This window comes from Oryx dammah, unplaced genomic scaffold (assembly GCF_014754425.2).
Source record: "Oryx dammah isolate SB20612 unplaced genomic scaffold, SCBI_Odam_1.1 HiC_scaffold_29, whole genome shotgun sequence".
Lineage (NCBI taxonomy): Eukaryota > Metazoa > Chordata > Mammalia > Artiodactyla > Bovidae > Oryx > Oryx dammah.
This window is the reverse complement of record NW_024070213.1, coordinates 85092915-85103414: the sequence shown is the minus strand read 5'-3', so window position 1 is coordinate 85103414 and position 10500 is coordinate 85092915. Positions and strand designations below refer to the sequence as shown.

Below are 10500 nucleotides of genomic sequence, written 5' to 3'. Positions count from 1 at the left end.
ACAGCTGAGCCCAGGGGAGAAGGTAGCATTTAGGCCAAGGTGAGATGAGGTGGGAAGTGAGGGCCAGGGGGCCAACTGGGAAATTCTGGCTTCTCCCCCAGCTCACAGAACTCGGTCCAGCTGGAGCGGCGTGCTTCCTCCCGGGCCAGGGCTGCAGCAGTGGCCGACCGTCCCTGGCCGGAGTTGCTCAACCCCCGCCGGTAGCGCCCACTCCCCCCAGGGACTACCGGACCCCGGCCAGGGAGAGCAGACACCCAGGCTGAGCCTGGAGCTAGACAGCCCCTGACCTGGGCAGCGCGCACGGCGTAGCCTCGCCCCACCCCATCCGCCACCCGTCTTCTGTGTCTCCTCGCGTCCTCTCCCCAGGGTCTGCGCCCGTCCCCCACACCTTCACACAGGTCTCGGTCTGTGCTGTAACAGCGGCCCAATTCCCGGCGCTCGGCTCGGGTCAACGTCTGCTGAGCTTCCAGAGGAAGCTCATTCACCGCATAGTTGGATGGGGGAGGCGTTGGGGCGGGGGCGGGGGGCGCTGTCGTTCGGAACCTCCAGGTGGGAATCCAGGGGCCAGGTGCTCCAAGAAGGGGCTAGAAAATAGATCGGGACGACCCTACCCCCGCCTCCCCTCCAAGTTTGGCCCTGCTTGCCAGTCTCCAAGATTTAGGACTCCTGATACACTTCGTGGGCTCCCCTTGAGCCCTTCCCCTCGCCCGCAACCCAAGGACCCAATGCGATGCCCCTCTCTCCCTCCTCCTCTGCTTCTTTCTACCGCTTCCCCTCCTCCCTCCAGAGTCTTTTCCGTCCACGGTCTAGGGCTCGCGGCCTGCGCCTCTGCAAACACCCCCACCCCTCCAATCCGGGCAGAACTCCGAGGGGAGGGGCCGGAGGCCCCCCTTCCCGCCTGTGGTCGGAGAGGGCAGCGCGGCAGCCCGAGGTGGGTGGGGGGGAGGTAGACAGGGGCCGTCTCTGCGCCCCGCCCGATCAGGCCACTCTGCACACTTAGGGTGGGGGGCGGGAAGCAAGGCTAGCGGAGAGGGGGGCTCCGGTCCGGGCAGGTGCGGGCTCTGGCTGGGCCCAGGCGGGGTACGGGGCGGGGTCTCAGGTTACAACCCCGCGGGGGGCCGGGGGCGGCCCGCGGTTTGGGCGAGTTCGCCAGCCTCGAGAGGGGCCGGGCGCATATAACGGGCGCCGCGGCGGAGAGAAGACGCAGAGCGCTGCTGGGCTGCCGGGTCTCCTGCCTCCTCCTCCTGCTCCGAAGGCCTCCTGCATGAGGGCGCGGTAGAGACCCGGACCCACGCCGTGCTCCTGCCGCCTCGCTGCGCTCCGCCCGGGCCCGGCTCCGCCAGGCCCCGCGGTGAGCTATGATCCGCCTCGGGGCTCCCCAGACGCTGGTGCTGCTGACGCTGCTCGTCGCCGCTGTCCTTCGGTGTCACGGCCAGGATGTCCGTAAGTCGTCCACAGCTCCTGCCTGCCACCCTTCTGTGTCGACCCTCAGCATCCTCTTTCCTGGCCCTCTCGCGCTCTGGAGCCCGCGGGTCTGGGTTAGAGCGGCTCCGGGGTCAAGGCGCGCGGAGACGGGTGCAGGATGCGCAGCAGCTCATTGAATGGAATTCTGCAAGTCAGAGGCTCTGTCCTAACGTCCTCCCCGCGGGTGGTGGTTGGAGGCATTTGCCCGTCCTTGCGTTGCGCAGGAATATTAAAGAAGCAAAGCGTCTGGTCGGAAGTTTGCGCTTAGATTCAAGCGCACTCTCTTTGATAATTAAGCGCACACGCACACTGCTTGACTCACCCAAGCACTCAGGGTTCAGCAAAACAGGTTGTGGCCCATAGATCTTAGGAAAAGTAGGCGAGAAAAAGCACGAGCGAAGAAGCGGGCAAGCGCCAAGGGGTTGAATTCCCAGTGGTGTCCAGGGGTCGGTGTCTGAGGTTCAAAGGGAAGTTAGTTAGACAAAGGAGATTCTCTGAAACTGGTAGGCTGAAACCCGAGGCCGCGATGAAGGGCTTCGGAGAGACACCCTGAGATCTCAGTGCCCCTCGTGGGTTTTCTGCCTTTCATGGCTGGCCCAGGAGCAAGGTGCAGCCCGCTTGGCATCTTGGCTTTCCCCTTGCCTCGAAAAGATACAGAAACTTCCCGCAGGAGAGGCCATCTGAAAGGCGGTAACATTCCAACCAGACCTTGCTTTTGAAACGTCCGGGAAAATAGCGCCCCCTCCCCGCCGTCTTCCCCTCAGCCGCCCTCTCCAGCACCCGCCCCCCCAAGCCAGGTACTACAATGAGTTACTTTTATAAAAGTTTCTGGAACTAGCCGAGGCTCTGCCAGGAGTGAGTGAGCGAGTGTGTGTGTGTGTGTGTAGCAGAGGAGTGGGACACGGTTGGTCGATTGCTATAACAATTTCAACCGTATATGGTTAGAGATGGCAGTTTTACAATCTGGTCCAAAGACAGTTCGAACCGCACCTTTCCATCATCTCCTTTGGTAAAGTCCCACTGTCTGGGATTATATTTAGGACAAATGAAGCCTGGAAAGTGTATTAAGTAGAGAAGTGTTTTTTTTTTTTTTCCACGTGTTTGGGCACGTTTCCGACGGCTGGGATTCCAGCCCTGTCTTTGTATGTTACAGATTGTAAATCAATCGCAGGGGAAATTTAGGGGGAAGGTATGGAAATCAAAAGTCCGTCTGCCGACGATTCTCTGCAGTCTCGCCTGCCACCTGGCTATCTCTGGAGACAGTTTAGAAGGCTTCGGGCCCAGAAGGACTTTCCGTTCGTTAGGGTGATCGACAGGGGCAGAACTGGAGCCCGCGGCGCAGCAGCAAGAAGCCTCAGGCCGAAGATTTTGGCCAGGGGGTCGGGAGGTGCACTAAGCTGGAGGCGCGCTCACGGCACTTGGAATACGGTGTCGCTTAGTGGCCCCAGCTCGGATTGACTATATATTTGTCCTAAATTTGCACTTACACACTCACAAAGCTGTCTTCTTGACTGACCTCTGCCATAGTGCGCAATGGAATTAGCTAGGTGACTCTCAAAATCCCCAAACTCTGCATCTGGTATTAGAGGCGCTCACTTAAGTGGCAGAGCGTTCTCAGCGCCGCAACTTTCCTAGGAGGGAATGAATTCCACAGCTCTTTGGGCCCAGATCTCCCAGTCGCTCCTCCCCCCACCTCCCTCCCCAGGGGCAGAGCATTAGAGCCGCTGGCTTTGCGCCCTAGCGCACCCTGGCCGGGTAACCCACTCCCCTGGGTCAGCGGACCCAAAGACGTGACGTGGGGAAGGACGCAGTCTGCGTGGACGTCAGGAATGTCAGTAACCTAGGGCTCGGGCACGCCCCTCCTCCCCATCTTTCCACAAGTTTGAGAAGCTTATTGGTTGCTGCGTTTTTGACCCACATCTGCATTTCACAGCCCTCGTCTCTGAAAAGTGCCCCTCGGCTCGGGGGAGAGACCTCAATCCGTCTTTGTGAGGCTTGTTTGCGTTAGGAGATTGGCAGCGATGGCTTCCAGATGGGGCTGAAACGCTGCCCGTATTTATTTAAACTGATTCCTTGCGGAGACCTGTGAATCGGACTCTGTGTGCGCTCGAGAAAAGCCCCATTCATGAGAGGCAAGGTCCGGTGGGTTCCCCCGGACTCCCCGACCCCATCTCCCACAATGCCCCCCTGTGCCCGCCCGCCGCCACCTCTCAGGCTCCAGCCCTGCGCGGAGCGGCCGCGAAGCAAAACAGTTCCCCCAAAGAGGTAACTTTTTAATTGGCCTACTACAAAGAGTCGCTTATACGGCCCTGCGGTAATGAGGGGAACACGATCAGGCGCGCCGGGATGCTATCGGCAGCCGTTTCGAACAGCAATTATGGAGGTGCTGGGCTCCTCCGTCCACACCTAAGGGATCCGGTTACGGAGCTGGCTTCTTTCTGGGGCAGTCATTTAATCGCACTTTTCACCCTCCCAGTGTCCGTGGGCGAGCTGCGTCCAGAGCCGCAGTCACAGAGTCACCGTAGGGCTCTCACACCCAGAGCTGCGGCCCCGCCCCAGCGCCCGCGCATCCCGGGACCGCCCTTCCGAGGGAAATCTGATCTGCCTTCTGGGTGAACCCCCTCGTCCAGCATTTTACTCTTTCCCCCCTACGGCCCTCCTGGCTGAGAGTGGGTTCTTCTGTAGTCTGGACCCAACCCCTCGCTTTCTGCAGCTCCACCCATTTTAGCAGTGGGTGTGGCCCAGCGATTTTGCTACTTAAGCTAGGATTTCCCCCCACCCCACCCCGCCAACCCCACCCCACCCCCCACCGCCAAAGGCTGAGGGGATTTTTTTTTTTTGTCTAGTAAAAAAAAAGGTTTATCTTTCAGAGTCTCCTTAAAGAGCGGGGGTAGGCCCGTTTCTCTCTCCGCCCACCTGGTTTGTGGCCCTTTCCTATTATTCATCCCTTGCTGCCAGTGCTTTGACGATTCTGATGAGAAAAACAGCGCTGGGCGCTCCCTAGCACGTGGTGCGGGCTCTGCCACGCTTGGCGCTCTTCGGAGCGCTCTTGTCAGCACAGGCTTCGTTTGCAGGGTGAATTCCAGACGGCAGGGCGCTTATGGAGGGGGACTACTCCGTGCCCTTCTTTGTCTGCATTCTTGGAGGGGGCCGGGCCTGGACTGGCTACTCTTGGCCGGGACCAGGCATTCAAAGCCTCCTTCCATATCCCCTCCGTCACATTGAGACGTTGTCTTCATGTGGAAGCAGGCTCTCTCCAGAGGGGGCTCCAGCTGGAGGTCAGCACCTGTAGAGGGACCTTTGGCCCTGCTTGCCTCCCGGGGCATTTTATCAGCCCTCGTGGGTTCTATCCAGGTGTATTGTTTGACTGGCCCAAACCCCTTCCCTAAATTGGTCCTAAGACTAATATTATTTAAAGAATGGGACAAGATCCTACCTCTGATAGCTCATCCTTTCACACACCTCCACCCCCATATATCTACTTCTGGAGCCTGGCTGCTGATAGAGTCTAATTTCTGTGGGTAGAATTTTCTCCACGCCTTCTGAATTTTAGCTGTCAGTTGTATTCAGCAGATCCCATAATTCCTAGAGGCAGGCAGAAGAAAGAAGGCCTCTGTCCCTGTGTTGGGGGTGGGGTGGGGTGTGGGCATCTCTGCATTTTCCCCTCCCCTCTGTCTTTACAGTCCTGAGTCCCCCAGTTCAGAGGCTCATCCTCCTCCTGCTCCTACTCTAACTTGCCCATGACCCCCACATCATCATGTCTCCCCAATATGAGATGCATGAAGACAGTATTTCATCCTCAGTGCTGCCCCCTCACCCCCAACCTTCCCTGCTGGGTCAGGATTTTCATTGGTGAATAGAGAGCAGAGTGCAAAGTGGACAATAATATTTGTTGACTACGTGGAAGAATGAATGATGTCTTAGAAAAAATAACAAGTTCTCTATGTTGGGTGGCCGGAGTCCACACGCTTCAGCATTCAAATGATGTCAAGTTGACCTGCAACCTCTCTCTTTTTCTCTTCTGGCTCCTCATCCCCTCCTTCTCTTGGCTCTCCGCTTCCCCCCGCCCTACCCTCGGTGCAGAGAAGGCTGGCAGCTGTGTGCAGGACGGGCAGAGGTATAATGATAAGGATGTGTGGAAGCCCGAGCCCTGCCGGATCTGTGTCTGTGACACTGGGACTGTCCTCTGCGACGACATAATCTGTGAAGACATGAAAGACTGCCTCAGCCCCGAGACCCCCTTCGGAGAGTGCTGCCCCATCTGCTCAGCTGACCTCCCCACTGCCAGTGGTCGTAATTTATTTATTTCCTGTTCCACATAAATAAATTACTTGCAGGGGCAGCAAATGCCCTGCCATGGATGCCAGTCATCTCTGTGAAGCAGAGGGACTGGTTATCCATGGCACCCCAGCAGCTGAGGCTGAAGGGAAAGGTGACTTCTCGCTTGCAGAATGACACTGAGTGAGTCTGACACCCCAGAGGGGTCCTTCCTCACCTGACACTCCAGAAAATATGCTCCTAAGACCTGGAGGACAGAGGGGACTCCACACAAGCGTCCTCACTGTAAGCACCTCTGCAAAGTCCTTGAGCCACAATGGAGATCCAGTGCTCCTTCTGGCCAAAACACAGATTCATTCCTCCTCTATTGCCCACACCTTGGCCTCCAAACATGTAGTCTTCAATGTGGAGCAAGCTCTGCTGGCCAATGGGGCGACAGAAAGGGCAGGCCCCCTTTTGAAAAATACGGAGCATTGGTGGCAGTTTCCTTTTGGTTTTGCCTCTGTTGGTATTGACTGCCAATTAAGGAGCAAGTTCCTAGCAGAAGGAAGAGCTGGGGTCTGGAAGTTCTAGTGGTGAAGAGCGGAGCTGGGCCCCAGACAGAGCCCCAGTTGCCTACACCCTGGAGCCGGGGCTGGTGAATGTGTAGGTGTGCAGGTGACCCCTCCCCAGGTCTGGAGCCCATGCTCTATCCCCCTGAAGGGGGATGGGGACAGACATCTAGGCCTTTTGGGTAGCCCTCACCATTTTCTTCCTGATCAAGCCGAGAAGACAGTTGAAAAGGAAGCGAGCAGTTGCCTTTCCTTAACACTTCACCCACCGTGGAAAGCTGCTTGGGGAAGCCGCTTTGATAGCCCACTTCCCCAGATCATTTTTCAGGGGCCTATGTGAGTGAAGCATTGATCACATTTACTATTTCACTGCTACAAATGGGGAAAGGGTTATTGATTCGGGGGGGCACTGACTCCAATGCCCTCTGTAACTTCTGTGCTCTGCTGTTTTTTTGTGCTTGCTTCATGGAGACCCAGCTTGAATGTAAGACCTTTCTAAATACCTAACTCTTCTTCTGGGGTGGGGGATGTGTTGCAGGGTGCTTGGGCTATGGGAGGGTCTTCTTACCCTTCTGGGGAAGAGAAGAAACTGAACTTCTCCGTTTCTCAGTTTTGGGTGCTTTCTCTCCTGGTGGCTGATAGACCTTGAGTTCTTTGTATTCTTTTTGGCCCCTGCATGCTGATTGCCTTTCAATAACAAATTCTGGGTCATCTCTGTTCCTCTTGGGACCTCAGCAACTCCAGACCCCAGTGAAACCTAACACCCCAACAGAGGGCTTCAGTGGAGTAACAGGAAGCTACCTCCTTCCCTGGTTGTGTCCCTTTCTATGATGCCTTCATGAAAGTTTGAATGACAAGAAGTTGTACTTATCCATTTCATGACTCTTACATTCTCCTTCTCTATTTCTTCCATTTGCAGGGCAACCAGGACCAAAGGTGAGGATTGTTGTTGTTTGCTTTTTTTTTCCTCTTTATATTTTCTTCATTAAAAGCAATGCTGTACTCATTCAGCATGCGTTTTTTAGGCATCAACAAAAGATCTGTTTCACTGGGCACCTTGATGCAGGGGCTACTGTTTTGTACTGGAGGCTTGGTGAGCTTGCTTGACTCAATCCTGACAATGTTTCATGTTTCAGGGACAGAAAGGAGAACCTGGAGACATCAAGGATGTAAGTACACTTTCTACTCCCATGTTGCGTCAACTTTTCTAACTGGGTCATTTCCTTGAGGTCTCTTCTAACTTGCCATTTTGTCGGTGTCTCTCTCACAGATCGTAGGACCCAAAGGACCTCCTGGACCTCAGGTAAAAAAAAGAGAAACCCCGTTTTCCATGCTTTCCTTGAGTTATTGATCAGCAGGCTCTCTCAGTCTTGCTGTCGTCTCAATATTTTCTTCATTTTCAGGGACCTGCAGGTGAACAAGGTCCCAGAGGTGATCGTGGTGACAAAGGTGAAAAAGTGAGTAGAGAAACAATGCTGTCTGACCCTTGTGGACTCCCCAGGTTCTCTAAGGACCCCTCCAAATGCCTCAAGGGCAGCCTGTAGACAGATGGGTCTTGTATAAACACTGCTTCACACTGGGGCCTCTTTCTCTTTCTGCCAAGGGTGCTCCTGGACCTCGTGGCAGAGATGGAGAGCCTGGGACCCCTGGAAACCCTGGCCCCCCTGGTCCTCCCGGCCCCCCCGGCCCCCCTGGCCTTGGTGGAGTAAGTATCCTTATGTCCCCTTCCTTCAGGCTGTCTCTCCAGAAATGTGGCTTCTAAATTGCTAGTCACACTCACCTGGCTGGCTCCCAGGGCTGCCAGAAGTGTGTCCACAGCCTGTCTTGAACATGGACTTCTCCCCCAGGGCTGTAATTTAGTGGAATCACATAGTGAGCGAGAGACTGTGGCGCTAAGGACTGACTTTGTTCACTCACTGGGTTTCTGTAAAGAAAGTCTTCAGTTACCTGGCTTCCTGGCATCTCTACTGTGTGGCTGGTCCTTGGGAGTGGGTGTAGGGGTTGGAGGAGAGGATGACTGGGCACTCGCGGTTCCCTGGAAGAAGAGTGACCACTGTCCTTGGAAGACGTTGAAGCTTCATCTTTGCCAAGTACATTCCAAGCAACTATTTATTCTCATGAAAGAGCCCCACTGAGGAAAGGTGTGTGGCTAAAGTTGTTTTTGGAGTCAGACCAATCAACAAATTACATTATTGCCCAGTTTTTGCAGGTTTGCCATTTTGATGTTTGCTATGATTTAAATTTTTAAACTTGAATGGCTCATAGATGCCTACTATATTCTCTGGTAAAATATTTTAAGACTGTTGATTTTAGTGTTTTGCTGGGCATTAAGGTCTTAGAAAAGAAAAAAAAAGAACCTTTAAAAGTTATATTTTAGTTATAGTTTTCAATTTATGTGGAATAATATATTTAATATTTTCAAATTAAAGAAAACTTACAAAATGAAATGCAAGTAATGGATACTCTTCCAAGTAACACTTCATCTTCCAGGGAAATGGTTATGCCACTGTCATCTAATAAGCCATTTCCAAAACTTTTGTTCAGGAATCATTAGTGTTTCTGATCAATGCTAGGTTAGTCTCCCACAATTAAAAGTTTTTTTCTATCCAGATATAGCTGACCTAGCCATGTAGGAAAAGCATATAGCCTCTCAAGCTTTTAATGTTGTTGGGTTTATTTGCAGAACTTTGCTGCCCAGATGGCTGGTGGGTTTGATGAGAAGGCTGGTGGCGCCCAGATGGGAGTGATGCAGGGACCAATGGTAAGAAAAGGCACCAGTTCTTCGCAGCCAAAGTGGCAGGAGGCGGCCCTCAGCAGAGCCAGGGACTCTGACAACCTCACTTTACAGATAATTACTTGGAGCGGCCCTTCCCCATCAGTTACATAACCTCCCATTTAGCTAGCCCAGAGCATTTGGTTTTTAATGGCGATGGATGCCAGTTTTAATGATGCGCTGGAGTGACTAAGAAGAATGAGGATGGAGAGAGGCATATAGGCTGATCTGTCAGAAGGCCAGTTGCTATTGCTCTTGGAATGAGAACTGAAGAATGCAGACAGCAGCCACTGTTCTCCAGCATCCACAAGACTTCCAGCAGGAAATCTCAGTCCTGTGGCTCCCACTTGGCACATGCTAAATGAAACTCAGACTTTAGTAAACATGGCTGCTGTCCAGAGGAAAGCAAGGCCAGCTTCTCTGTCCAAATGGTACCTATAAATAAAAATAGAATGTTGCGAGGGGAGAGGAAAATGAGAGGGAGCAGCCCCTGCAGGGCCCCTGCTCACAGAGTAACTCCTTGTCCTTTGTCTGGGCTGTTGGCTGGGAGGCGGCGGCACCGTGGAGGCCGAGGGTGAAGCCTTTCCAGTAAAGCTCCTCATTTTCTGTTCCAATGCAGGGCCCCATGGGACCTCGGGGACCCCCAGGCCCTGCTGGTGCTCCCGTAAGTATTGGATTTTTCCTTTTGGAAAGTGGAGACACAGATGCTTTCAAGCTCTCTGATGTCTGTTCTAGGGGGCCAACCTGGTGTCCTTGCTTTAATTTTTAGGGACCTCAAGGATTTCAAGGCAACCCTGGTGAACCTGGGGAACCCGGTGTCTCTGTGAGTGCTGGCGCGGGCCCTGCCCTCCTGGGGGATCTTCTGGCAATGTGCCATTCACAACCTAGTCCTGTTGCCTTCTGGGCTCTGCCCAGTGCTTTCTCCAGTGGAGGGCTCAAAGGAAGCTCAGATGTCCCGTCTTAGCTCTGGGGGAACTGACAGGGAGCCAGATGTGGCAGGAACCACCCAGGATTCTGTCATGTCAGTCCTTTTTCTGGGTCACCCCTTCTGGCCTGTGCTGTCCACTGCTTCCCGCTATGATCTGCTCTGCGCCTCTTCTCTCTCTCAGCACAAACTGGTTCCTCCATCTTTTTTTCCTTTTAGATGAACTAGCTTCCAAAAGCTATAATCCCTGGGTTTCGCCCACTGATTAGGTGTCTTCCCCCCTCTAACCATCTCTTAAGCTCACTTATTTTGTTTGTAGGGTCCCATGGGCCCCCGTGGTCCTCCTGGCCCCCCTGGGAAACCTGGTGATGATGTGAGTACACCTGAGTCAATCAAGTGGCTGCCTCCCTTGAAAGGGCCTGGAGAGAGGGGTGCTGGAGAGAGGGGTGCTGGAGAGAGGGGTGCTGGAGAGAGGGGGTGCTGGAGAGAGGGGGTGCTGGAGAGAGGGG

The 10500-nt window shown here is 54.2% G+C and overlaps 1 protein-coding gene across 3 annotated transcripts in view; it reads left to right on the top strand.

Moving 5' to 3' along the window:
• The first annotated feature begins 1209 nt into the window (after window positions 1-1209).
• LOC120858139 (collagen alpha-1(II) chain) overlaps window positions 1210-10500 on the top strand; it is a 30042-nt gene continuing 20751 nt past the window's right edge. Inside the window, exons 1-11 of one of the 3 annotated variants that reach the window (XM_040233994.1) lie at window positions 1210-1443; window positions 5548-5754; window positions 7213-7229; window positions 7430-7462; window positions 7564-7596; window positions 7697-7750; window positions 7897-7998; window positions 8977-9054; window positions 9686-9730; window positions 9836-9889; window positions 10311-10364. In XM_040233994.1, the coding sequence (XP_040089928.1) occupies window positions 1359-1443; window positions 5548-5754; window positions 7213-7229; window positions 7430-7462; window positions 7564-7596; window positions 7697-7750; window positions 7897-7998; window positions 8977-9054; window positions 9686-9730; window positions 9836-9889; window positions 10311-10364 (762 nt within the window). In that variant the 5' untranslated portion in view covers window positions 1210-1358. Of the gene's footprint in view, window positions 1444-5547; window positions 5758-7212; window positions 7230-7429; window positions 7463-7563; window positions 7597-7696; window positions 7751-7896; window positions 7999-8976; window positions 9055-9685; window positions 9731-9835; window positions 9890-10310; window positions 10365-10500 lie in introns of all 3 variants that reach the window. The other 2 variants (XM_040233993.1, XM_040233995.1) reach the window with 2 other exon arrangements.